Below are 27352 nucleotides of genomic sequence, written 5' to 3' on the forward strand. Positions count from 1 at the left end.
ACACTACCCTTAATATTCACATCTCGTCACTATTAAAGGTGCAAACAGAATTTTTTCCTCATTGAAAAAAGATTTACCCCTAAAGAAATGAAGGGTACTTTTACTTTTGACAAAAATATGTTTAATAATGTTAAGTTGACATGAGATGAGGACTCCAGTCATTGCAGTAGGCTTGTAAAAGCGGTTTTATTTTATGTGGGCTGTCCAGTTGAGAGACCGTTTTGAGCTGAATACTGCTCACTTGATCTCACTTTTTATACCCCTGATATTGGACAGTTTTGCTCATGGAATAAATTAATCATGGCTAACTGAGGATATTGCGTTTCTGCAATGGCATTGGTAACTCTTGCTTGATGCTGCATCCATGCTGCTAGGTGTCTGTCATATCAGCCAGCACAACATGAGCAAAAAATAGCTGAGAGCACCTTTAAAAAACCCTATTATTGTAGCTTCTCTGCGCGAAGTCCAATGAGGAGGGCTAGGTGCATTATGGATGAACCAAATTGTGTAGGAAAAGAGTTTGACGTATGTTACATTTGAACAATCCAAAGTGAGTATATTAATTGAATTTTGTTTTAGAGTTTGAGACATGTCAACATTTGCAAGAACAAAACAGAGGCATTTTGCAGTGTCCATTCTCTATTATGTTGATATTAAAATTGTTTTCTCAAAACACAAGTTACACTGTGGCTTTTTATATAAAAAATACACTCAAACATAAACTCAAGTATTTAATCATATTTTAAGTAAAAAATAAAAATAAAAAAAAATGAGAGAAAAACACAAAACTTGACAATGACATACACAATGTCAGCCAATGGTTGCAACAGATCAAGCAAATCCACATCCTGATTGGTCCTTTAGAGCCTAATGGCTGAGTTTGTTTTGCTCATAACAGCATCTAGCGAGTGAATGAGCGGACATGTCGGCCCCGCCCACCTCCACTCCCTCCACTGCTGAACTTCCCTTGACCACGTCCACCGCCACCAACTCCACCTCCTCCCACATTAACTCCACCACCACTCAGCCAGGACAGACCAGTACCTCTACCTCTGGTGGCTCTGTCTCGAGGAGCCAATCGGTATGCACCTAAAGAGTTAGGAGAGAGTGGTCAGTAATTAAACAGAGCTGCAGCTAAATAATTATTTGAAACATTTCACTAAATACAGAGGCCTTCTTTCCAAGGTCATGGAAAACCTGGAAATGTTATTTTAAAAATTCAGTTTTCTGGGCCTGAAAAAGTTTTGAAAATGTATAAAATCTTAAACTCTTGGAAAAGTCATGGAAATTTCTTAAGTCAATTCAGATTTTTGTAGTTATGCTGAGCTCTAAAATATTTCATCAGCTAGTTATTGTGTAGAGTAAAAGCTGCTCACAATTGTAAGCTATAGTGATGTAAGATCTGTAAGCGAATCATTCTCCTGAGTTAGGAGAACTAGTTTCTTTCATTGAAATGGTAAAACGGTTCACAGATACAAAACAATAGGTATAAATGTATTATTTACAGCATTTATTAATGTTTTTTAATGTTAGTAAAAATTATAATTCAGAGTCTGGGGGACGGAGCTTCAGCTTCTCTGAAGAGATTATGGGAGAAAGATTTAAACTTAGTATTTGAGGAGGGAGTGTGGGCTAGGATTCTAAAAAATGTCAAGTCTGTATCTAGAGATGCAAGGGTTCGCTTTATTCAGTTCAAGATTTTACATAGATTCTATTGGACCCCCTCTAGATTGTATAGGCTTGGTCTTAAAGACACACCTACCTGCTGGCGATGCCAATCGGAGGATGGAGATATAACCCATGTTTTTTGGGAGTGCGTTAAGATCCAAGGGTTTTGATTACGAATTCAGAATTTTGTATGTGATGTCTTGGGCACTCAGGTTTAGTTTTGCCCCAGACTCTGTATTTTGGGAGATGGGGCAGAAATCAATGTGGAGAATAAACATATAGAGGATTGGGTCCTAACCTGTGTTATGGTCGCCAGGCAGGTGATTTTGAGGGGTTGGAAGTTGGTTGGAGCACCCCTGTTTCAGGAGTGGTGCTCGGAGATGGGGAGAGTGGCAGCCTTAGAAGAGGGGTCTTATAGAAGACTAGGGAATCCGGATTTGTTTGTAAGAAAATGGGGTGGATATTTAGCATTCTTGGAGGGTTCTCGGGTGGAATAGTGGAGAGAGAGGGGTAATTGTCAGTGTGTGTGATTTTTATATTTGTATATATATATATATGTATTTTTTTAATTATTATTATTATTATTCTCTTTTTTCCTCTTTTAGTTGTTTGGTTTTGTTTTTGTATTCTTTTATATGTGTACATCTAAGACCACAGGGATGTTTGTTGAGGTTTGGGGTGGGGTTGGGGAGGAGGAGGGGTGGTAGTGGGTGTTAAAAATTGATTTTGTGTATTTATAATTATGTTTTGTTTTTCTGTGTTTTAATAAATACAAATGTTAATCATAAAAAAAATGTTAGTAAAAATTAAACTGTTCATTGTTAGTTCATAGTGCATTAACTAAGGCTAACAAACACAACTTTTGATTTTAAATATGTATTAGTACATGTTGAAATGAACATTAACAAAGATTAATAAATGTTGTAAAAGTATTGTTCATTGCTAGTTCATGTTAACAAATGGAACCGTACTGTAAAGTGTTACCGATTAATTAGCAAATCTGATCCAAATCAAATATATATATAATTTTTTTAATATATATTATCCAGGATGTATCATGGAAATTCAGTGAGCAAAAGACAGGCAAAACCATGAATTCAGATTTTTATTTAAAAACATGACTTCATCTAATTCTGACAAGTCAGTAGACTGCATTTTCTGACTGGTTCTAGGAAGAGACCTAGAGACCCAGAGAAGATACAGTAGAAGACAAAAGGAAGCAGGACAAGATGTAGAGAGCACTAAGAAAGAAGCAAAATACTAAGCGTGAGTCTCAGTCAGCTCCCTAGTTCAGTGGTATGGGCACTGACCAGGGAGTCAGCCATTTCTAGGACTGTCCCATTTGCAAAATCGTTCCAATGCACTAAAATGTTCACTACCTAAAAATTCCTATAATCACAATGCACCGTAAAAAAAGGGAGCATCATTGCTCACTATATTTACTTATGGAAATGTTGTCAGGTTTCTGAAGTCTCTCAAGTCATTAGAAGACAAGCGCAAGTGTAAAATAATAAAGTCAAAGCTATATTTTCTCTATAAAAGAGATTTTGTTTGTAATTATCTTTGCTCCATAATGTGCATAAAAGGGAATCAAACTTTAAAATTTTAGAGTTGTTAGCTAAAGATAAAAAATACACTCCATTGTATTGTGGTTAAAACCCAGTTGCGTTTAAAGGAATATTCTGGGTTCAATACAAGTTAAGCTCAATCGACAGCATGTGTGGCATAATGTTGATTACCACAAAAATAATTTTGACCTGTCCATCCATTTCTTTAAAAAAAAAAAAAAAAAAAAATCAAGGTTACAGTGAGACACTTACAATGGAAGTGAATGGAGCCATTTTTTGGAGGGTTTAAAGGCAGAAGTGTGAAGCTTATTATTTTATAAAAGCACTTGCATTAATTCCTCTGTTAAAACTTCTGCATTATTTGAGCTGTAAAGTTGTTTAAATCATCAATTTAACAGTCGTTTTAAGATTTGTTGACATTACATCATCTTAGCAGCGTAGTTGTAAAATTGGCTAAACTTTACACAGAAAAGGTTAGTAAGTGATTTTATCACACTAAAATCATGTTAACACTCATATTGTTTATGTCCTATTGAAATTGTGAGTATTTTAACAAATTGGCCCCATTTACTTCCATTGTAAGTGTCTAACTGTAACACATATTTATTATTTTTGTGGTAATCAATATTATGCCACAAATGTTGTCGACTGAGCTTAACTTGTATTGAACCCGGAATATTCCTTTAAATGTGCAACCTCGTAATCATGTTGCAGGTAACTGAGTCACAAGTGTCCCAATGTTCAGTGGCTGAACACCCTTGCCAGTGCCCAAATTCGTATTCACAATAATGATTCACAACACATGGAGCGAGATGAGACGCACCCTGAGAATACATTGGTGTATAAAGTATTTATCGGTTTATGCAGTTATTGTCTAGAATTTAATTTTAACAAGTGTGTGTGGACTTACCTGCGGGTGGTTGTCTGGAGGGTAACGGGCGTGCGAAGTTGCTTTGTCCTCCGCGAGGTTCACTGTAAGTCCCTCTGTGAGTGACGGCTGTTACTGGAGTGCTCCAGGCGGAGCCACGGCCACCCTCACGGCGAGGATAGTTACCTTAAACATGAATCATTTTTAATTACGTCACTGCTTTCATCAGCCATGTATAAAAGGAATAATATGTGCATGTCACAACAAATATGTGCCTGTACCAGCAAGGAGAACATTTTTGGGAGCTGGTGGCGTAAAGAAGCGGGTGTGGCTTTGGAAGCCCCTCCCTCTGGTTCCTCCAGTGAATAAGCCTCTAGTTGGTGGCTTGGCTCCTCCTCCTTTCGGTAGGCGTTTGGCCAGGGCCAGACCAGTGGGCGGACCCACGTCCGTAAACTCTGCAGCAAGAAAATCGTCCACATGCATGGAAGGAGGACGACTGGTGTTCTGCTTGCGCTGTCGGAAAATGTCATGTGGCCGACAGAGCTGGCCAAACCCACCACGACCCCGACCTCGAGGGGCTGCCATGATATGAGCTCGTTTTGCAGGCTCCACATAATCTGACTTCCCACTGCAAACAAAGACACTTGATTTGTAGCTATAAAGACAATTTATACAAGTCAAGATTGATGTGTCAGAGTAAAACTGCAGTGGATCAGTAGTTCCACATAGACAATACATATGCTTGTGTACCTGGATGTGATGAAGGTCTCATGTTTGTGCTTGCCCAATCTGAAGCCTTTGGTTGGTTTGCTGTGCCCTGGGGAATCAGGTTCACTGAGGAACGATCGTTCTAACTCTGCCTTCAGGTCCAAGTCTGGACAACACTGCTGGGCCAGTGCAACTAGGTCTACTTTCACCTGCAACACATAAGTTTGCAACGTTCACACATCAACCATTAAAAACGAACAGTGGCCTGGGTAGCTCAGTGAGTAAAGACGCTGACTACCATCCCTGGAGTTCACGAGTTCGAATCCCAGGGCGTGCTGAGTGACTCCAGCCAGGTTTCCTAAGCATCCAAATTGGCTCGGTTGCTAGGGATGGTAGTGTCACATGGGGTAACCTCCTCGTGGTTGCTATAATGTGGTTCGCTCTCGGTGGGGTGCGTGGTGAGTTGTGCGTGGATGCCGCGGTGGATGGCGTGAAGCCTCCACATGCGCTATGTCTCCGCGTTAACGCGCTCGACAAGCCACGTGATAAGATGTGCGGATTGACAGTCTCAGACACGGAGGCAACTGAGATTCGTTCTCTGCCACCCAGATTGAGGCGAGTCACTACACCACCACGAGGATTTAGAGTGCATTGGGAATTGGGCATTCCAAATTGGGGAGATTTTTTTTTCACAAAAAAAAAAAACAAAAAAAAACAGTAATCTATGAAATGTTTGAGTGTACAAATAAAAAAAATCAACTATAAAAATCTTGATTCTAAAATGTACAAAAAATGTTAACCTTAAAATCTTCCACAGGCCAGCAGCTGTGTTTAGCTTTTCAAATTTGTTCACAGATACAAATAGATAAATATATTGTTATTCCTGCAAACACATCAAGTAACTCACCATGTCTACTTCTGTCTCCAACTCCTCTGACTGAAATGGAGAAAACCACAGAGCCTTCAACTGCTCGTCCAAGACATCAGAGAGAACATAAACCGTTCTGAAGACAGAACCAGAAAGAGACATTATTCAAAATTTTTAATGCCAAGGACCCCTTTGTAAAATATAAAAGCAGCTATACATTTTCATGTACATGACCTCTAGTTCACTAAATGTAACACACAGTTACTCTCCTCCTGTGTTACCTGTGGTTGAACTGTGTCTGGAGTGGCTCTGGTGGAGGCAGAGTGGGCTCAGTTTCAGGCTCTGCATTAGTGGGTGCATCTCCAGAACTTTCTATAATCTGTCGCAGTCCAGCCACATTCTCGAGCAGAGTCTCCAAAGACTCGTCCTCTTTACAGAGCTCCTATACACATAGGACAACAATACATCATGAGAAAAGGTTAATATGAGTGTCTCCTTTCATGTAGCCAACAGGTCAGAGCTCAGTTGTGATATACAACTCAAGTATCTCTGCCATTTATACCATTATATGTTTCTCCAAATCAGGTAATGGATGTTCCCCTGATTCCTCCTTCCACTGCAGCAGCTGTTTCATGTCACTCACACTAAGAAACAATGAGCGACTGTCTATGTCTTCATCCTGTTATGGCATAAATAATATAAATAAGCACATACATACAAGCACAAATAAATGTAAACACATTCCTTTGTAGGCCTACCATAGTTTCAGTGTTAAGGATCTGTCTCAAAAAGTCAAACAGGGCTGAAAGAAGCTCTGCTGATTCTTTGTTAAAGGATGTGGTTTCCCTGTGGATCAGAGAGGAAATGGACGAGCTGTGTTTGTTCAGAGAGCTGCAACACAAATACAAAAACACTACACGTTAACGATCCCATGAAATGAAAACTGGAGTTTTGAGGCTTTTAGTTCTTGTCTATTAGCTTTGAAGCCTACTATATCCTAGTGTACACCTAAAAGTTGACGAGACTAACTTTTTGCAAATATACATATTTAAAATTTAGTCTTTCACAAAAAATATTGATGACTCATGCTGCACTCCACAGATTTTGCCCAGAATGAGAATGTCCCTCCCCCTGCAACCTTACATTAGCAAGTAGCAAATTATGTTGTTTTTTTTTGTTTTTTTTTAAAGGGACAAGCCCTTTGATATGCCCTGCCCAAACTTCTTGTCTGGAAAGTACATCAACACATGATATAAAACTATGCTCATCAAGCCATTTCATGTATACCACATATAAAACACATTTTCAAATTACTCAAAACATTGACCACACTTACATGCACAAAGCGGTTTATTCCAGAGTTTTTGCATTAAGCGGCGTTCTGAAACATCATGTAAACAAGAACATGGATTTCCTTATGCCGTTTAAGGGATTAAGGTTTCCTAAAGAGAATGCAGCTTAATGTGGCCATGTAAACACACAAGCGGCATTCTAAAAGGTTTTGGAGGAGTGTGCATGTGCGTGAACAAACGTCATAGGATGGAGTCCAAAAACAGAAAGAATTTAGCATTTCTGGGAGAAAAGTAGGAAAAGCACATCCACTATAATCTATGCCCATTTATATACACACCAATGTAAAATATTGACTTTCGTACGCATATATGCTCTGGTACATTGGGAGTTTTACGTAAGAGGCAAACCCCACTATTGCAGCGTAATTTCACTATAGGTCGTGATAGAATGTTAAGGAAACAAACACAGCAACAACTCTGGAATATCTGGAAATAAACTGAAGCACTGGGGAAAAAATAGCAAAGTCTTCTTAGGATACCATGCTTGTTATTTACACAAGCGTCATGGGAAAATAACATTCCTGTGGAGAAAGCTGCTAACTGACCGATCCGCATGTATACGGGAGTAAAGAATATGCTGCTTATACAGTGCATGTAAACAGGAACGCTGCTTTCTCGCAATACGCCACTTTCTCACAATAAGCCGCTTTCTGGTGTCCATGTAAACATAGTTATTGTCATACCTTTTCAGGTGATAGAGCCCATAGTTGTGCTCTGTGAGGAACATCATGGTTCGAAGACATGACAGCTGGAGTGTGTAGGTACTGTGTGTATTTCCCAACACTTCCAACATTCCATCACATATACACGTCAGCATGTCTCTGGTCGGCAATGCATTGGCCAGCTGCTCTAACTCAGATACAGACGCCTCTCCTGAGCCGCTCACGACCAGCGACACATCCTGATCACATAGTGACTGAATAATGGAAGCTGTCAATTCAGCATTCTGCTGTGCTGATAGGCCGGCATTTGCTGGTAGGACAATCATGGCCAACAGCAAAGGAAGAAGGTCTGAAAGTTTTTCCTCCACTTTCCCATCACTACGCACTTCACTGCGTGTCAATCCGCCCAACAGAGCCAGCATGGCCGTCTTGCAAGCGCGTTGAGATGCCAGCAGGTCAAGAAGGGCTAGTAGCCTTATCAAGCGTGAGCCAGCTGCCTCTCTAAACACACAAAACACAGTCTGTAATTTAAACTGTTTGATATATATATATATATATACACACACACATACACACATTTTTACTGTATTACAATTCCTAAATTTGTAAAATTACTTATTTTTGTGATCATTTCCATTTCTAAGAACTGAAACTCAATTATTTTGTGACATCAATTCATGTTTAAAAATATTCTTAAAAGAAAAAAATTTAATTGTGGCAGGAGCAGGGATTCATTTTAAAAAGAGGGAAGAATGAAAGGTGCAAACAAAAGGGAACCTGTTGCACTCCATTAAACAATTAAGGGTTAGGAGTAAGTTCATCTTTCAACTGGACAATGAACCACAAAAAAAGACCAAATCAAGATCAGAGCTCCTCAATAAAATAAAACAAAGACAAAGTGAATGTCCAACAATGGCCCATTATCAATCCAATTAAGAACTAGAGGTCGACCGATAGCGGATTTTTGCAATACCAATATTTAAGGTGGTGGAAAAGACTGATAAACGCTTAATCTGCCGATAGTTTTTAAAATCGATTTATTGAATTTTAAAATTGTTTTTGTCTTCCCTTAATTTGATTGGAACAGACATTGATGCTGCAGAAGTCCAAAATCAGTAAACTCCGAGATGCATGTTTATCTATCGTGCAACCAAAATGAAAAAATTAAAATTAAAAATAAGATTTGGTGCATAATGCGGGACGTTTTATTATAAACAAGCCTGAAATACACCTGGAACTCTGTGCTTCCAACTCACACAAACACACAAGGGAAACAAAACATGCACTCTTACAATCATCTACAATGTATTACAATAGAAAAACTATAAAGTGAACATTGTCATATGGGCTAATAAATACTGTATGAGCAGTAATTTATATACAGTACATTGTAGGTCAGCAATGTTTTTGACATGGAGTGTCATTTAAAAAATGTCTTGTTAATGGCTGTGCTGACACAATCTGGTACACATTCTAATATTTTCTTAATGTTTCAAGTTATAGAAGTGTAGGTTTTTACTGAGGTGAAGTTACCATAAATTTGCTTATTTGCATATGAAAAAATTTACAGGTAACTAAGATCTTAATAGCATAGAATCTTAAAAGAAGTTCATTTAATTGTTATTACTTCAGGGAAGAAGAAATTGTAACATTTCTTAATAAAAAAAAAAAGTTACACTTGTACTGTTTGCAGTCAAAAATGGCCACAAACAGCCATGGTGTCGAGAGGGTCCTCGCTGCAGACTGCAGCGCAATGACATAGTGGATCTAATCATCTGTGTAGTGGATTTTGGTGACGTAGTGGATGTTGTGGTTTTATGTGAGTAAAACTGAGTAGTATTACTTAGTATTTAAGGATTACACTGAGACATTTGTTCAGTACAGCTTAGCTTTTGAAATGGTCATAACCATGGATTTCGTAAGTTACTTACCTACAGTTTTTCCTTTTCACCCACTTAAAAAAAACTATATAAATTAAGCAATATGATACAACTTAATATGACATTACTCATATATATAAAATATATACTGCAAGGTTGCCGACCCCAGCAGTACCTCACCATTCATCAAATCATCAGCGATCTCGTCAATTGTCTTGTGTCTTTTTTAATAACATTTTGCATAAATAATCGTGAATTAGTACATAAACAGTGATGGTGACAGTCTTGGCACCGTTACAATGCACTATATTTAAATATTCACCAAATTAAGCTTTTTGTAGCCTATATATTCACCAGATGAAGGGTTTTGGTCACAGAGGAATACAGAGGAATACATACATATATATATACATATATATATATATACATATATATATATATATATATATATATATATATATATATATATACATACACACACACACACACACACACACACATACTGATCAGCCATAACATTAAAACCACTGACAGATTTATTATCTGGTTACAATGGCACCTGTCAAGGGGTGGGATATATTAGGCAGCCATGAACTGTCAGTTCTTGAATTTCATGTGTTGAAAGCAGGAACAATGGACAAGCGTAAGGATCTGAGCGACTTTGACAAGGGCCAAATTGTGATGGTTAGACGAGTCAGAGCATCTCCAAAATGGCAGGTCTTGTGGGGTGTTCCCGGTATGCAGTGGTTAGTACCTACCAAAAGTGGTCCAAGGAAGGACAACAGGTGAACCGGCGAAAGGGTCATGGGCGCCCAAGGCTCAATGATGCGCGTGGGGAGCGAAGGCTAGCTGTCTGGTCCGATCCCACAGAAGAACTACTGTAGCAAAAATTGCTGAAAAACTTAATGCTGGCCATGATAGAAAGGTGTCAGAACACAGAAAGCATTGTAGCTTGTTGCGTATTGGGCTGCGTAGCCGCAGACCGGTCAGAGTGCCCATGCTGACCCCTGTCCACCGCCGAAAGTGCCTACAATGGGCACGTGAGTGTCAGAACTGGACCATGGAGCAATGGAAGAAGGTGGCCTGGTCTGATGAATCATGTTTTCTTTTAGATCAAGTGGACGGCTGGGTGCGTTTGTGTCGTTTACCTGAGGAAGAGATGGCAGGCCAGAGATGGCAGGCCAGAGATGGCAGGCTGGCGGAGGCAGTGCGATGATCTGGGCAATGTTCTGCTGGGAAACCTTGAGTCCTGGCATTCACGTGGATGTTACTTTCACACGTACCACCTACCTAAAGATTGTTGCAGACCACTTACACCCCTTCATGGCAATGGTATTCCCCGATGGCAGTGGCCTCTTTCAGCAGGACAATGCACCCTGCCACACTGCAAAAATTGTTCAGGAATGGTTTAAGGAACATGACAAATAGTTCAAGGTGTTGACTTGGCCTCCAAATTCCAATTCCAATCTCAATCCGATTGAGCATCTATGGGATGTGCTGGACCAACAAGTTCAATCCATGGATGCCCCGCCTCGAAACTTACAGGACTTAAAGGATCTGCTGCTAACAAGTTGGTGCCAGATACCACAGGACACCTTCAGAGGTCTTGTTGAGTCCATGCCTCGACAGGTCAGAGCTGTTTTGGCAGCACGAGGGGGACCTACACAATATTAGGTAGGTGGTTTTAATGTTGTGGCTGATCTGTGTATATATATATATATATATACCAGTGGCATTATTTTAATAACAGTGCACAAGCATCATTTGGAGAACCTGTACATCCTGGAGCAAATCTGCATAGAAAATGGGCTAAAAATCAAACCTGAATAGTTTAGCTTGTACATGCTTACCCACAGTAGCAGTAAAAGGTGACAAAATATTACAATTTGTTTATACAAAATTTGTTAAAGATCTTTACTAACATTTAAATAATGTCATATTTATAATACAACACATTATTTATATACAATTCTAAATTTGAGGTTTATTACTGGGAACACAATTTCAAAGAAGATTTTTTAAATTCTCTAAAATGATAGAATTGGAAAAGGATCTTAACAATTACAAGCACAGTATATTTTTAACCCAGGTATGGCCAATACCCAGTTCTATATGGATTCAAAACACTCGTTGGGCACATTTACTACAAAATAAGGTCTAAATAAAATAAGTACATTCAAGGTTCTCACCCTTTTTGACCAATAAAAATTCCATGATTTTTTCAGTAGTTTGTGATTTCTGGCAGTTTGTGATTTCTGGCAACCGATTTTGAAAAATCATTCAGATTGCTTCGCTAATAAATAATTCAGACTTTTTGTGAACCAATTTGACAAATTAACTGAAAAGAACCTACTCAAAATAAGGATTTGCTCACAAATCAAAAATCACTATGGCTTGCAAGCAAGTTCTACTCTACATAAGCTCTAAACAAGAGTTATATTTAGGTGATGAAATATTTTAGAGCACAGGGTAACTAGAAAAATGTATATTCACAATAGAAATTTCCATGATTTATTCATGAGTTAATTTTACATTAAAATTGAATGAAAGCAATTCAATTAGATAACTGAAGATAACTTATTCATGCTAAATTATCTGTAATGTAGGAGCTTTGTACTCCGATTGTAATTGCGCGTGTGAGTGTGTATCTTACTGTTGCATCTCCTCCTGCAGCTGCTCCAGCAGTGTTCTCATCACCAGGGTTGCAGTGGGTGCAGCGAGATCACAGAGCTGCACACACACCCGGCGGAGCATGGACAGGAGCGGTGGACAGCTGCTCACACACGCACACCTCAGCACTTCCTGTAACACTCGGGCCTGAGCGTGTAAGTGCACGCTCCACAACTTTCTTGTGTTCATTGCAACCCCAATGTCTTGCACAGAAAGTGCCTGTGAGAGAGAGGGAGAGAATGAGAGATGTAGAGAGAAGATTGCACTACTTTATGGCTTTATAATTTAGGGGTTCAAGTATATTTAAGCAATAGTACAAGATGTCACAGAAAAGTATCAGATTCAAGGGTCAGATCATACTCTTAACAATAGGTTTTGTTGTGCACAATAAAGATCAGTGGGTGGAATCATTTGTTGCTTATGCATGTTTATGTGGGTTCAGTACCTGTGTGGTCTGCATGGGCAGAGGTAGAGGCAGCAGTTCAGAGAGCAGACTGAGGCTGCTGTAGATGTTCTCTGGAGCAGCCAGTATGGAGTTCAGCACTTCCTTCAGCATCAGAGACCAGCTGTTTCCTGCCACGGTCTCCTCTGAACCAGTCTCTTGCTTGCTAACCGCATGTGTCAATGTTAACAAAATCTCTGTCACGTCTCCCTGGATACGTAGCTCCTCCGCATCCAAGCGCCCGGTTGAAGGGGTGGAGCAGAGAATCTTGTGAAGGGTGACACAGACGGAGGGCACACGCACGTCACGGAACTCGCAGGTTCCCCCGCACAGCAGCTCTGTTAACATGGCTCGAATGAGTCTCAGTGAGCAGGAGGCCACTGACAGCATCATGAGTCGCTGTGCCGTGGGGCCCATCGGCCCATGTAGTCGCCATGGCAGCAGCAGCAGTGATGTAAGCTTCTGGAGGACTTTAATAAAAGTGTCCATTCCTTCAGCACTAAAGAGGGCAATTATTGCCTGGTTCCACTTCAAGTCTTTCTGCTGACCTGCACACACAATGAGTCGTGTCAGGACCCAAGGTAATATTTTTATTCTAGGATTTGCATGACTACTCATTTTAAATAATCAACTAGATGTTCAGAAAAGTTGTCAACTAGTCAGTGGGTCATGTAAATAACTCACCATATGCTGTGTGGCTTTAGTGGTCTCTGCTGTTTACAACACTGCATTGACAATTTCATGCTGTTTGCATTGTTGTGAACAGTGCTTATAGTTTCTGTCTGCCTCTGGGCAACACTTGATTAGTTTCTGATTGGTTCACAAGAATTTTGGCTTGTATTTGAACACTCCAAATTAGTCAGACTTAGTTTATTTGATCTAATATATCTTAGATATCGGAATCGATATTTAAATTGCTTTGGGTTCACTTTATTTATTTTATTTTTTACTTTTGCATAATTAAATATACTTGGCAATTACAGATTATTTTACAAAGTTATACAAATGTTAAATTAAATGTTATACAACAATTGAATCTGATTGGCGATCTAGGAGTGCTAATAAAGGATCAGCACTGGGATGCTTTACTGTTTGTATCACCCCGCTTGTGTTTTTGGCTTGTCCATGATTGCTCATATTACTGCTACACTAGAGCTGAGAAATAGAGTTAAACTAACAACTTCTGCATTACTGCCGATCACAGCTAAGAGTCGCTGATATACGGTGATGACTGCACTCTTGCTCATGTGATATTTCATTATTAATGACACACAGTTACACTGGGACAGTTTTCAGACAGGAATTTTCCTTCTGATGTCACTGTGTATAGAACAAGCCCAAATGAAGTAATATGATCCACGACATGCCCAGTGCGTCAACTAGTGGCAGAACTTACCTACTAGTCTTGCGACCCCTATTGTATTCTTTCATAAGGACCATTTGTTTTTTATAAAAAAAAAAAAAAAAAAAAAAAAAAAGAAAAAGTCACATTGTCTTTGGTGAGAAAGTTACAGGGCCACAGTGTGTTCGTGCATGTACCTGGCACAGTAGGTGGAGGACAGGCAATGTGGCACAACACTCTGAGAGAAGATACAAGACCCACCCCATCAGCTGTCATCAAGTTCTCCAGATTCTGATGGAAGAAACAACAAAAGTTAGACATTCTATACCATATATGACACACATAAGGGTTTTTGTCCTGGTATGACATAATCTTCTGAAAATCTTGTGTTTGTTTTTTCTAGATAACTGCAAGCGAGCATCAGGCTGAGGTCTTATGATGAAATCTGGAAAGACAATCAGTATTTCAATGTCTTGGTCAATGTCTAACATTCAGGGTTCACAAAGCAATACTCTACATACTGTAATACATACTACAATAACTCATTCCCCTCCCATTAACTGAAGAAAAGTGCTCTGGAGGTTCTGGGGTGGAGTTAAACTCACCTGTTTAATGTAGTCAATAAGTGTAGGGATGCCACTGATATCAAAATTAAATTTTTCAAGAGGCTCCAACCACTTAGACAGCTCTGAAATACATTTTTTGAAGATGTGATTGTGAACACAGTTACGTTTATAAATATGATAGAATGTTTTTTATGGTTTGCTAAGTAACAAATCACAGACTTTGAGAAGCAGACTCACCCTGAAGCTTAGCATTGTTTTCATCAGCATTGCAAATACTTAGAAGTGGAGTGGTATAATGCTCCATCATCCGCAGATCACCTGATGTTTGAACCACGAGCAGTATAAGCATGCAGGCATAGTTATATGTTACAGACTTCCTTGCTTTGCCCTCCCTTATAGTAAAAGAGGGAGGAATAATCAGAAAACAAGATATGTAAGAACAATAACACTTTAATAATAGTCTTTAATAAGCACTGTCTATGAAGTGCCTCAGAGCTTTGTATTTGGCCCCTTTATGTTTAAGAACAACATTACAATATGGTGTCAATTTTCATTTAGTGCAAATTTAAAACAACATACTTCCTTTTTATTTTTTGTAATTTTCTACATTTTATGTGTAATTAGAATGGCCAGTCTGTGCTCTGGTACATCTTGATGTTATATGTATGACAGGTGTATTGGTATGTTCTTACTCTTGGCCCTCTTTGGCGTGGAACTCCAGCAGGTTGACCAAACAGCTGAGGTTATTACCCAAGCTAAATGCATGTGTTACAGCATTTCGGCCTGTGCTGCTAAAGCTAATAACATATAGGCCATGAAGTGTTGCCAAAACATCTGGATTATCACCATCTTCAAGCTCTGCCCCATTGAGCTCAGCTACACCCTGTAGTGCATGTAAAGTTTGCATAAGCCACACCCAAAAGCCATCCTCCATCGACCCCTCTCCACCTGTCGGAGCATCTTCACCCTCGCCCTCTAAAAGGGGTGTGAGTGGAACCAGGTGAGAGGGCGGGGACAGGTGAGTTAAGGGAGTGAGAAGACGAAGCAGCAGGTTGGTAGGTTCATGCTTGCTGAGGAGGAAGAGGAGACCCTGCTGGGACTGTGACAAGAAGCACATCAGTTCTCTGACAGACTGCAGGACTCCAATATGGGCACATGTAGCCGGATACGACAGAACAACTGCCAAGGATTCCAGAAAGTGACATGCATGCATGTATCTGTAAAAAATAAATTAATAATCAACTGCAAATATTGTCCCAGATCCTATGTTTAGGGGAGCCCACAAGATGTGTCTTTTTCACTGCTGATTGTATGGGGACTGAGCCCCATGAATTCAAGTTATGTCCCCGCCCCTAAGTATAAATAGCTGCGTTTCCACTATCGGGCCAAATGAGGGCGTGCTAAAGCATGCCAGGGCCTGGCTCGCACTGGCCCGATTCTGTAAACGTGGCTAATGATATTCTGGTCCCTACATATGGCTCGGGTCCCTCCTTCAATGTTTAGAAAGATACAGATATTTTAACTAACACTGACTATGGAGTGCCTCAGAGCTCTATATTTGGCCCTTTTGCGTTCACTAAAAACATTAAGATATGATTTTCCTATGTATTTCTCTGGTCCCTACTTCAGTGTAATGGAATTTACCCTTTTGAGTCTGACTGCCTTAGAAATGATACCTCTAGAGTTAGGAGTTTAGAACAAAGTATGAGTATGCAAAGTAGTCCACAGCAAGCACCACTAATATTTGTCAAAAGAGCTTTTATGATAATCAAAGATAAACAAGATATATCAGTTTTACAGCCATGTGGTGCTGACCTGTACAGTGTTGGGTAGGGATCATCTCGTTCTGGAGGCCCTGTGATGCGTGCACTGGTGGGAAATGCTTTCCCCGGTGGCTGTACCATACAGTGAGGTGCTGTCTCCAGCAGATGGAGCAGTTCCTCTAAAAGACCCTGCAGTCTCTCCATGTCACCCTCTGACAAAGAGGCCGATTCCAACAGAGTATCGATGTCCATTGGGCTTTCCCGCTCTGCCTCCTGGGTTTCCCGCTCTCTCTCATCTCCTTCCCTCTCTGTGATTTTTCTGTCTCTCTCTCCCCCTTCTCTCTCGCTCTCACATCCTTCTCTTTCACCCACCTCTCCTACTGCAGGATGCAGTTCAGCCCAAACGCTTGCTGTCCTCTGCAGGTCAGTCAAAACCTCATAAAAATGTCCCTTTTGTAAAATGGCTGCGCCTGCCGTAGCAACACGTACGGTTTGGTCCAACAGAAACAGATCCAGCAGACGCTGGTATCCACTCGTTTCTTCATTGTCATGGTGACAGTCTCTAAGCAGGGTCTCGATGCCCTGAGGCTCACTGATGATGCTGTCAAGGGAACGCAGCACATTGAGTTTCAGAGTGGATGAAATGTGTTCTGCAAACAGCAAGCCCATCAGACTTGCAACAATCCCTTTCTCTAGCAGATCCTGCACAGGCTGGGCACCACAGTCGGCCAGGGCAGAGGCCAGTTTGCATCCTGCTTTGAGCTGGCGAAGGTTCAGAGCTATGGGCTGTGCCAGAGCAGAGTCTAAACTAAGTGCTTCACAACTCCACTCGACTAACCGTTTTAACTTTTCTCTCTGCCCATCAGGGTCTTTAATAGACATAAAGCTCATCCCTTTAACAAGCAAGGCAGGAATTTCCTCTAATGCCGTTATCCAACCTGCCCCTCGCTCCGCCCCCTGCCCCTCCTCCCAGGCCTCTAACAGTTCTGATAGTTTTGATGCAGACTCCGCCCATGGAGAGGTAGAGTCCTGGATGTCTACCGTTTTGAGGCGTTTTAGTTCTGCCTCATAGCGTGTGATGTGTGGCGGGGTGAAGTGCTGGAGGGGTCGGAGTTCACGTTCATATGGATCATACTGAACTGTTGGTAATGAGGCAAGGTCCTCAGCTGTGTAGTCCAGGTCAAAGGCAGGCAGCTTGAAAGCCCCACTTTCCAAATCCTCTTCATCACTGGAGATCTGCTCATAGCCATCATCACCTATAGACAGTAACAAGATCACACTAATTGCAGTTCCAGAGCACAAACAGAAAACAGAACATCTGTTACACTTTGTTTCCACTGAGTCACCAAACCTAGGAAGTTCAATCTTTATCTCAATAAAACTTTGTTGAAATTTTTCTCATTGAGCTAGACATCACAGTAAACCTGAGTATGAGCTGACTGTTTTGGTCTTTGTGAACGACACAGAAGTCTACAGAGACAGACACAATCCACACTTACAACTAATGAAAACTAATTTATCTGCTTGGCCCATTAACAGAAGCATTAACTCTCCCTTGTGTCAGTTACAAATTCTACCAACAGCCTGGTCAATGCATAGTACACAATTTCTCTTTTCAAATATTTTCAAGTAAATATTGTTTAAAAATAAAATACTTTCAGCATTTAAGTGTACATCTCAATTTCTATTATAAATTACATATTAGCATTATATTGGCAAATCAATACTTACAACAGGGTTAATATGATAGCAGCTTAAGACACACAAAACACACACCCATCGGATGATCCCCCCATGCATTCTGATACTTTACCTTCTCCATCTTCATCCTCCATCTCATCAGCCTCTTCTTCTTCCTCATCATCTTCCTCCCCCTGACTTCCCACTGACGGTGCATCGTCATCGTCTTCATCACCAGCAGGGCCCTCATCCTCCTCCTGCTCTGCGTCGGAGTAGGTCTCTTCAGCAGGAAGGGATACTCGCTCAGGTGAGACGGGCTCCAGGTAATCACAACGCTGTTCTGTGTGCTCCTCCTTTACTGGACCTACACCACAAAGAACACAGAGGTTAAGTGGTCACCAGTGCTTTTTACCAGTAAAAAGACCAGGGGCCTTAGAATAAATTATAAGATGTTTGTAAGAATGTTCCAAGTCCAATTCTTGAAAAATTCTTAAGAAGTTCTCAAACAATGTCTTAAGAATGTCTTTTTTTTTTTTTCTCTCTTAAGAACAAAATTACAGGCTTTGACACTGTCTGATTATACTAACCTGCTCATGAGGTTGCCTGTCTATCAACCAAGCACCTCAGGGGGCCTGGGTAGCTCAGCGAGTACCGACACTGACTACCACCCCTGGAGTCGCAAGTTCGAATCCAGGGCGTGCTGAGTGACACCAGCCAGGTCTCCTAAGCAACCAAATTGGACCGGTTGCTAGGGAGGGCAGAGTCACATGGGGTAACCTCCTCGTGGTTGCGATAAGTGGTCGTCGCTCTCAATGGGGCGCGTGGTAAGTTGTGCACAGATCGCGGAAAGCAGCATGAGCCTCCACATGCTGTGAGTCTCTGCGGTGTCATGCACAAAGAGCCACGTGATAAGATGTGTGGATTGACTGTCTCAGAAGCGGAGGCAACTGAGACTTGTCCTCCACCACCCGGATTGAGGTGAGTAACCGCGCCACCACAAGGACCTATTAAGTAGTGAGAATTGGGCATGCCAAATTGGGGAGAAAAAAAAAAGTAGCAAGCACCTCGGGATCATTTTATTTATTTATTTTTTTTAAATAAGGTGCCTGAGATGTGTTTAGTTTAACAACATTAACCATCATAGGAGAATTTTCTTGCTGGTAACCATTTTACAACTTTTAATTTTACATGCAGGAAAAGAAAAGAAACAAAAACTGTAGTAGACAAGAGCTGGAGGTTCTCATTGAGGAAATTACTACAAGGAAAAAAGTTCTCCTTGGGAAGTTTGATAATTATATGTCGGAAAGTAAGAGGCGGGCATGGGAAAGGGTGGCAGAGGACAGTCTCAGCTTTCTAATGATATAATTATTAAGTTTATTTGGACTCTAAAGATCACGGAGAGAGAGCACTATACAGCAAATCCATTTGAATTGGCTAGCATGATTGGTCACCACATTAAGAAGCTTCAAAACAACATTTATTGTTTGAATTTCGAGATAACATTTACATGGTTTGAAAGCTAAAAAAAAGTTTTGGTCTAAAATCACATTTCCAAATTAACAGCCCATTGCAACTTCCGACACTTTCATCATGATAGATGGCATCAAATTTGAAACAGCCCAGTTAAATTTATTAAACATCTTACCTTTTGGGATTTAAAGGAGACCTATTATTGCCCTTTTTACAAGATGTAATATAAGTCTCAGGTGTCCCCAGAAAGTTTCAGCTCAAAATACCCCACGGATCATTTATTATACCATGTTGTAAATGCCTCTTTTTGGGTGGAATCAAAACACGCTGTTTTCGTGTGTGTCTCTTTAAATGCAAATGAGCTGCTGCTCCCCGCCCCCTATTATTATACAGACAGTAAGCATAAAAATAACGACATAGCTCTGTTCTCCGTGAATACAATCAGAGACAATGGCAACTTTAGCTGCAATAGCCGTGGAATCAGCTAACAAGCACATTCGGAAAGGCGATTTGCAAACATTCACAAAATATAAAGTGCGATACTAAAGCTGGAACACGAACAGTTGGTACTGATCCATGCTTGAGAATAAATTTTTTGGAAAATCCTGCTTTATATTTGTGGCAGCGGGGGCGTAGTCGAGTGCCCGTCTGGAGAGAGAGAAAGCTGTAAGGGCGCTTACACCTGAGCTAAATTATGTCTAACACCTGTCTCTAATTCCAGTGAGCTGGGGAGAGCGGCATATAAACAGCCACGCCACCGTCAGAAGGAGAGAGAGAACGACACATCAGTCCAGTGTTGGCGTGTGTCCTGAATGTCAAAAAGCTGCATGTCTTTCAAGAAGTTTATGTTTATGGAGAGTTTTTGTTATTGGTGAAGCTATCTGAGTGAACCCAGGAAAACACTAGAGAGAGTGTACAGGCTGTGCAGAGGGCAGAAAATAAAAGCCTTACTTTGACGGTGTCTGAGCTTCCCGACTCGTCCTTTCCCGTGCAACCTTCACAATATTGATCCTCATTCACAAAGCAGTCCGGTGTAAAATGACTTAAACAAAGAAACGAATTTTGGTATGTTTTGGGGCACATTTTCTTCAAAAACAAAACTTGTCCACTGCGTCTTCAGTGGCTCTGATGCCGGGAGTACATAAAGACTCTTATGTTCACTTATACAGCCAACAACGGAACACTTATGACACTTACGGAGTTGAGACATTATTCTTCTCACTGTAGCTGCTCCAGCGTGGAAAAAAATGGCGGACTGTGTGTAGATCACTCAGGGGAGGATCTATGTTAATAGGGTGGAGTCCGTCACAAGTCGTGGGCGAGGCCTGCTCTAAAGTGACGTCACTTCAGAGCAGAAACAAAAACCGATCATTTTGGAGACACTGTTTTTGATTAATAGAAATATAAGAAAGAGGAGTGGATGGACTTTTAACATTGTACGGTGGTTGTGTACACACACTGCCGACTCACATTTATGTTCAAACACCATGTAAAAGTGAATTTTGCATAATAGGTCCCCTTTAAGAAAACCGTTATTTTTATCTTAACTTTAAAATGTTATTTACGACAATTTTTAAGAAAAACATTTTCAAGTTTAAAAAAAAAATAAAATTCAGGAATTGAAATTGTTACTTTTTTCTAAAGTTAGTAATTAAAAAGAAAATGCAAGTTAAACAAAATTATTCTTAAGAACATTTCGTGAATCTGGCCCTAGAATATTGTTACAAGATGCAAATTAATATACAGTGAGTTATAAAAGTCCACTTGTGAAAATACTTCTACTTAGCATTTTTTTAAATCTAGCTTTTTAAATTACAAATGATATTATCAGCAATCAGAGTGAAAAGTTGAATAAAAAAAATTACATGAATTTCTTAGTATTTAATATGCCCAACATTTGCTTTAATGACAGCATGTACTTGAGCTGGCATGGATGGCACACGTTTGTGCAGATCCTAATGATCCATATTATCCATGCTTGTGTGCTTCAATGGATGCCAAAAAATCAGACCTTTTGTCCAAAGGAGTGGAAAATGCCTACTGATTAGTGACCTAGAAATAATGCAGAATCTTAAATATTTTTTATTGATTTTACAACATATGATTTCTTTATTTTAAGTTTTTCAAAATCCTATAACTTTATGTTTAATTTCAATTTTAAATTTAATATTTTCAACATTGACTCTCTTAAACACTACTGTATATGTACATTAACTTTCTTGGCCACACAAACACACACTGACCAGGTGCAGGAAGAGCTTCCTCATCATCGTCGTCTGGAGGTGGAGGTCCTGGTGGTGTCCGTGGCCCTCTGGGCTGCGGTCTGGGTGGGCTGCCGTTGTATTGCTCTTCATTGTCCCACTCTAAGAATAAATTTACACACACTCACGTTTCATTTTACACATCATGAAGAATGGCAGAGAACAGTAAGTTTACTGTTTGTAAAATGTTTGTGCTGACCATGCTTGATGATCCTCTTGGACCCCGGCTGCTGCTGTTGGGGAGGAGGTGGAGGAGGGGGCGGAGAATCCAGCTCATGGCTGTGGGGACGATCAGCTGTGCCGTACACTGCCAATGTCAGGCATGTGTACCATCCACGAAGAACTAAACCATCTGTGTTTACCTTCAACAATAAACAGACTAAATTGACCCAAGTGTTGTTTTATAAAATACACAGCTTATTATATAATATAATAATAAACTATAATGAAAAGTATATATAATAAAATTAATCTAAAAATCAAAAGCTATTAGAAGAGTAACAAATGGGAAGTTGACATTACATTATGCAATGACAGCAATGTGACATGCTATACTTTATGCAAAACCATTTTAAATCTTGTCTATTTACTATACATGCAGTTTTTATGAACTAATATTAACCCTTTAAGCTCTGAGGGTGTTTTTAAAGATTTCCTGTTTCAGTGGCATACCCAAAATTAAAGGGTTATAACCTAACAAAAAACAAAACAAAAAAACAAGGAGGGTCAAGTGTTTGGTATCATTTTAAAGAAAAACTTTCAAATTTTTTTAATGAAACTTGAGCCAAAAATTAATCTTCTTTCTTATCTTTCTGATTTGACATAATATATCTCAGGGTGTAAATAAGGTAGCTCCGACAACCTTTTGTTTTGTTCCAAATCATGTCACCTGTAACTGAGAAACATTTTGTGTTGATAAGACAAAGCAATCTAAATTTATAGAATGACAAAAAATAATGTATCCTATCATCCAAAAACATCTCCAAGTGTCCAAAACCTCTTCAAACAAATAAAACATAATCATTTTACATAAAGAACTAATTACACATGCAAATACAACAATGACTAAAGGTATGCTCTCTCTCCAAACCATGAAGGCATGAGTAACCAGATCTTGTTCAGTTAAATTCTGTGTCATTTGAGGCATCATTGAGTATGTGTCATGTACTTGGCCCCTTTCCTGGTGGCCATATATAATTAGAGTGAACGATTCTCTCTGCCAGTATTTGGAAGACTTCCACCTCTGGTTGCAGAAATCATAATCATAATTGGTTTAGCATTGCATAATGCTGGACAACATACTGCATCATTTCCAATGAAGACATCTGATCCAGGAAAGCTGTGTGCACACTGTGCTTAGTGTGGATTATCTAATGATCTATGCATCTGTTTACGTTGTGCGTGGGCTCGTTTAGTAAGTAATGGTATGTGATATTTTATGTTTCCGCTTATTTTTTGTAAAGTTGCGGCATATAAGCAAGTTATTTCTCGCTATATTTTTGTCTGTGAGTAAAACAAGGCTGGTTGTATTCTACGCTTTGAGAGCTTTCCAACTACATATGACACATGGCTATTGATCAGTTTGATGTTTTTCCGATTACAATAAAATGTGCAGTGCAAAATTATTAATAAATTATCAAAACGGAACCCTTCTGATTCGTCTTCAAATTTCAAAGCACTTGTTCAGTTTTGGTCATAATGCCTACATGCATTGTAAAGTACAGCTTCTAAGCTTTAAAACAATACCTATTTTGTATTGGTCAAGACTGTAGTTATCATTATTTTGATCACTATTGTTTGGTGGCCCATCCAAGCTTCAAGGGTTAATTAAGAGGCTACATTACATATTTGTACTTTTCAAAATGCATTTGTCACACCACAGGACTATCAAAGTGAACTGCAAAAAAAGCTAAAAGTTGATTAAAAATGGAAATGAAATAGTGACCAGTTACAGCACCTAAAATATACACTTTCCCTCATACATTAATATAAATTCTAACCTAAAAGCTCGATGTTGAATAATTAAAAGACAAGTTTGTGTCAACTACCCAATTACTTGATCCAAGTAGCTCAGAGCCCTTCTGAAAATCTAGAGGGGAGGAGCAAGACGACTCGCTCAGTTTAAAATACAAATGAAGGCTAATTTGCCTACAAACCACATGGGGACAGGAACTGACAGATTTAGTCATTAGAGAGGCATGTAAAAATATATTGTGGATTAGTAAAAATGCTTCAAGTATGCACATAGCAGATAAAGCTGCTGTCAGCAGATTTTTGAGAAACCAAGATGATATACGTATGAGTGAGATTAATTTCTAACACGTTATATAACATGTGAATATGATGCTGGGCTGTAATGAAGTGAGTCTCTTACCTTCCCATTGGGTCTGAAGATGATTGATTTGTTCTCATCATACTCGAGGCTAGTGCGAAATTAACATGGACATCAGTGATTTCAACAATCAGAGTACAAGAATTTATCCAACTTATCAAGTATGCAATTACCAAAAAAGTGCACTGTATTTCTTGTAGAGTTTGCCAAACATAGGTGTGTGTATATAATGTGTGTGTATGTATATATAAGTATATGTAGTACCTGCCCAGCCTGTCAAACACTGGGGCGTTGGGTTTGGAGACATTATTGAAGAACAGGTCCAACTGGAATGCGTGAGGTGCCGTCTCCCTGCAGATATACAGGAAGGGGCATTGTAACTGTCAAACCCAAACCAGAAACCCCCATTTACCATCAACATCTCACATATCAGTGACATTATTTAACAAATCCCTCAATTTCAGCACTTTTCCCTTGATTTATTCTCACTTAAATCACATGCAACGTGATCATTTAAAAGAGATAATAAGCTCTAATAATCTAGGCTATAAAAACAAACATTTCCTTTTCTCTCATTGTTCTTTTAACAGGTCTGGAGACAACACAGATGAAGGATGAGATCATGGGAAAAGCTAAGAGTGGTCAGAGAATAGGGGGTGTGGTAGGTCTGTTTTTAAGAAAGAACAATAGGGGCCACAGAAACCTTTTCCAAATTCCTCAATGTCCTCCAGCCATTTCATCTCTGGATGCAACAGTATTACTCATGTACTTGCATCCTATTGTGTACTATAGAACCGCTAGGGCACGTTGCACACACTTTAAAACTGTAAACATGGTAGAAGCACTGTTATTTGTCACAATATGTCTAGTTAAAATACCTTTGTACACTTTTATGCAGAGTGGATGGCAAAGACAAACAGCCTAACTAGCACATATGTAGAGGATTATATCTCAACTGGATGATTTTTAAATCTCAACTGACTGCTTGGTGTACCTTAAGATAAGATGCTGTGTGTATGTGTGTGTTCTCACCCAAACGCTCTGCTGTCGGGAAGGTTGCTGTGTGCTTTGATGCCAGGGGGAATGACCCGCACTTCTGTGATCAAGACACCATATGGAAACCGCACAACATCCACATTGGTCAACTTGTAAGAGGACAGACCCAGAAGAATTTTAAGAGGCTTATTAAGATGAGGATAAATATTATCAAGTATAGACTGATGAACAGGACAGAAAACTCACACACACACACACACACACACACACCCTTAAGTAGCCTACCAGAAAAACACTCAGGCTTATTCAACCGTTAAAGGTCTTGGAATTAAGATTCCAAAGGTTCAAGGAATTCGGGAAAACAAAAGCATTCTCTGAACTTGTGTATCGAATCTAAAATTGGCAGTACAGTGAATGCAGGACACTCTTTCCCTAACAAACTGTGATAGGAGAACAGGCTTGTCTAACCTGTTCCTACAGAGCTGTTGGAATACACCTGTGTGGCGGCAAATGAGTGCAACAATACAAAGCACTAACCTACCACGTACACACACCCAACCAAAACAAGAGATCTTTTTCCAGTCTTTCTAAACAGGATACTGTGTAGAACACTGGAGTGAGAAGAGGTTGCATTTGTAGAGGTTCCCACATTCAGGTTTATGTTTATAAAAAAAAAAACACATGACCAAAATTTCACCTCAACCTAAGACCTTTAATACAACACAACAATGAATTTAAGACTTATATCTGTTAGGGTACTCTGTTCTAGTTTAAATAATTATCGGTTAATAATCTGACATTACAATTTAAAACAGAAGATGCAATATTCCTGATGTTTGATTTTTAATGTTAATTTGTTTTGTGTATGTGAGATTCAAAGTGTGTTTATATAAATTATAAACAGGTCAACAATGTTTTTACTCTGTGGTCATACTCTTTGGATCTGTAAAGATGCTAAAATTGTGGAGGGAGTATACTGTAACTGTAAGAATATTTGTATCCATGCCAAGTAATGAATTAGGAAATTAAAGCTAGCTTTATACAGTAACCCCATGAAACTGAGCTAAAAGCATATGAGGCTGTTATCTCATTAGTTGGGGTATGCAGAATTATACCAGTAAATGTAATGCATTTAGGTATAATGCACAACATTAAGTTATAATTAGAGGGTTTTCACTATTTGGACGATATGATGACAAATGATCGGTCAGGCTCAAAACAAATAAATCACAGGCGAGTGATCAGGAACAGCACAACATCAAACATCCAAATTGAGAAAGGAGATTTGTTGTAGTACATGATATAATCATATAATCTTAAATCTGCCTTCCATATTCTCAACAGTGCAACATTGTACTGGCAAACAATCATACGATACAGAAAACAATCGAAACATTCCCTGAATCAACCACAGTCCAAAAACAGGAAGAAAAAAAAGAAGAAGAAAAAAGCACCTGGTCAACAAAGAGATGGCACTAAATTTCAGCTAAACTATACAAACAAAACTAAAATATGAATGCCCAAACTTTAACCCCCGGCTATCATTGTAAACCCCTAAGGACTCTGTGTTTACATGCACATGCTTGTTTACATGACAGCCAGCTGCTTTCAGTCAGGATAAACATGCACATGAACTCATCTGAGCACTTGAAGTGTTCCAAAGTCTACTGATCAAGCACCAATATATGTGCATATTATTGTTTTCAAAACATATGCTCCAAAAGTCAAATCATTAGCATATAACGGTACATACTGCCTATTGATAACAGCTACACATATGCAGCTAAACCAATATAATCATGAGCTTTCTTTCTTACGTACATTTTGTATAATAATGTTAAACTTGCTCTGCCATAAACTATAGCCGGATCTATACCGGGATGCTGTAGTTATGATAAATGGAGAGTCTGAGGTATAAATATATGAAAACTACGATGAATGTGTATGAAATCATGATTAATTAGCAAGCTGTTTACTTCGCTCAGTGCGGTACAAAAGAATCTTTACGAACCGCGCGAAAACAGTTTTAAAATATGTCGGACATTATAGTTGCTGCAACGTGCAGTAATAATACATGAAAGAAGAATGGAAAACTCTGCAAGTTTACCTCTGCACTTTGATGCTTGAACGTATCTAAAAAAAGGAGCTCCATTGCTGTTTCCCCCGCCATCTTTCTTGATCACATAAGGTCTTCCGGTACATGAAATACTTCCGGAGATGAAGTGTGTCGATGTCAGTGATGTTGTAGTTATCACT

The 27352-nt window shown here is 39.5% G+C and overlaps 1 protein-coding gene across 2 annotated transcripts; it reads right to left on the reverse strand.

Annotated features, from left to right (window-relative positions):
* Positions 1-104: 104 nt before the first annotated feature.
* On the reverse strand, positions 105-27287 carry LOC127454117 (protein virilizer homolog). Of its 2 annotated transcripts, XM_051721089.1 has the most exons (23): positions 27204-27287; positions 25133-25245; positions 24365-24451; positions 24143-24191; positions 21968-22130; positions 21751-21870; positions 18171-18401; positions 16410-17613; positions 15287-15811; positions 14832-14986; positions 14634-14716; positions 14226-14319; positions 12690-13234; positions 12228-12463; positions 7716-8195; positions 6439-6571; positions 6243-6359; positions 5962-6122; positions 5720-5816; positions 4855-5021; positions 4386-4732; positions 4147-4290; positions 105-1089 (listed from the first exon to the last, which is right to left on the reverse strand). In XM_051721089.1, the coding sequence occupies exons 1-23, from the start codon at positions 27264-27266 to the stop codon at positions 902-904; spliced, it is 5502 nt and encodes a 1833-aa protein (XP_051577049.1). In that variant the 5' UTR covers positions 27267-27287; the 3' UTR covers positions 105-901. The 2 variants fall into 2 exon arrangements, with proteins under 2 accessions (XP_051577049.1, XP_051577050.1); XM_051721090.1 differs by lacking the exons at positions 105-1089; positions 4147-4290; positions 4386-4732; ... (4 more) ...; positions 6439-6571; positions 7716-8195 and adding an exon at positions 10057-11234.
* Positions 27288-27352: the final 65 nt, after the last annotated feature.

The sequence above is a fragment of the Myxocyprinus asiaticus genome, chromosome 16 (assembly GCF_019703515.2).
Source record: "Myxocyprinus asiaticus isolate MX2 ecotype Aquarium Trade chromosome 16, UBuf_Myxa_2, whole genome shotgun sequence".
Taxonomy (NCBI): Eukaryota; Metazoa; Chordata; class Actinopteri; order Cypriniformes; family Catostomidae; genus Myxocyprinus; species Myxocyprinus asiaticus.

Bases quoted from the DNA above. Each gene is read 5' to 3' on its own strand.
- LOC127454117 (XM_051721089.1), bottom strand. From the start codon at position 27,266: ATGGCGGGGGAAACAGCAATGGAGCTCCTTTTTTTAGATACGTTCAAG. The intron at 6,123-6,242 runs GTATAAATGGCA...CTATGTGTATAG, and splicing joins ATTTGGAGAAACATATAATG to GAGCTCTGTAAAGAGGACGA. The intron at 4,291-4,385 runs GTACAGGCACAT...TTCATGTTTAAG, and splicing joins CAAAAATGTTCTCCTTGCTG to GTAACTATCCTCGCCGTGAG.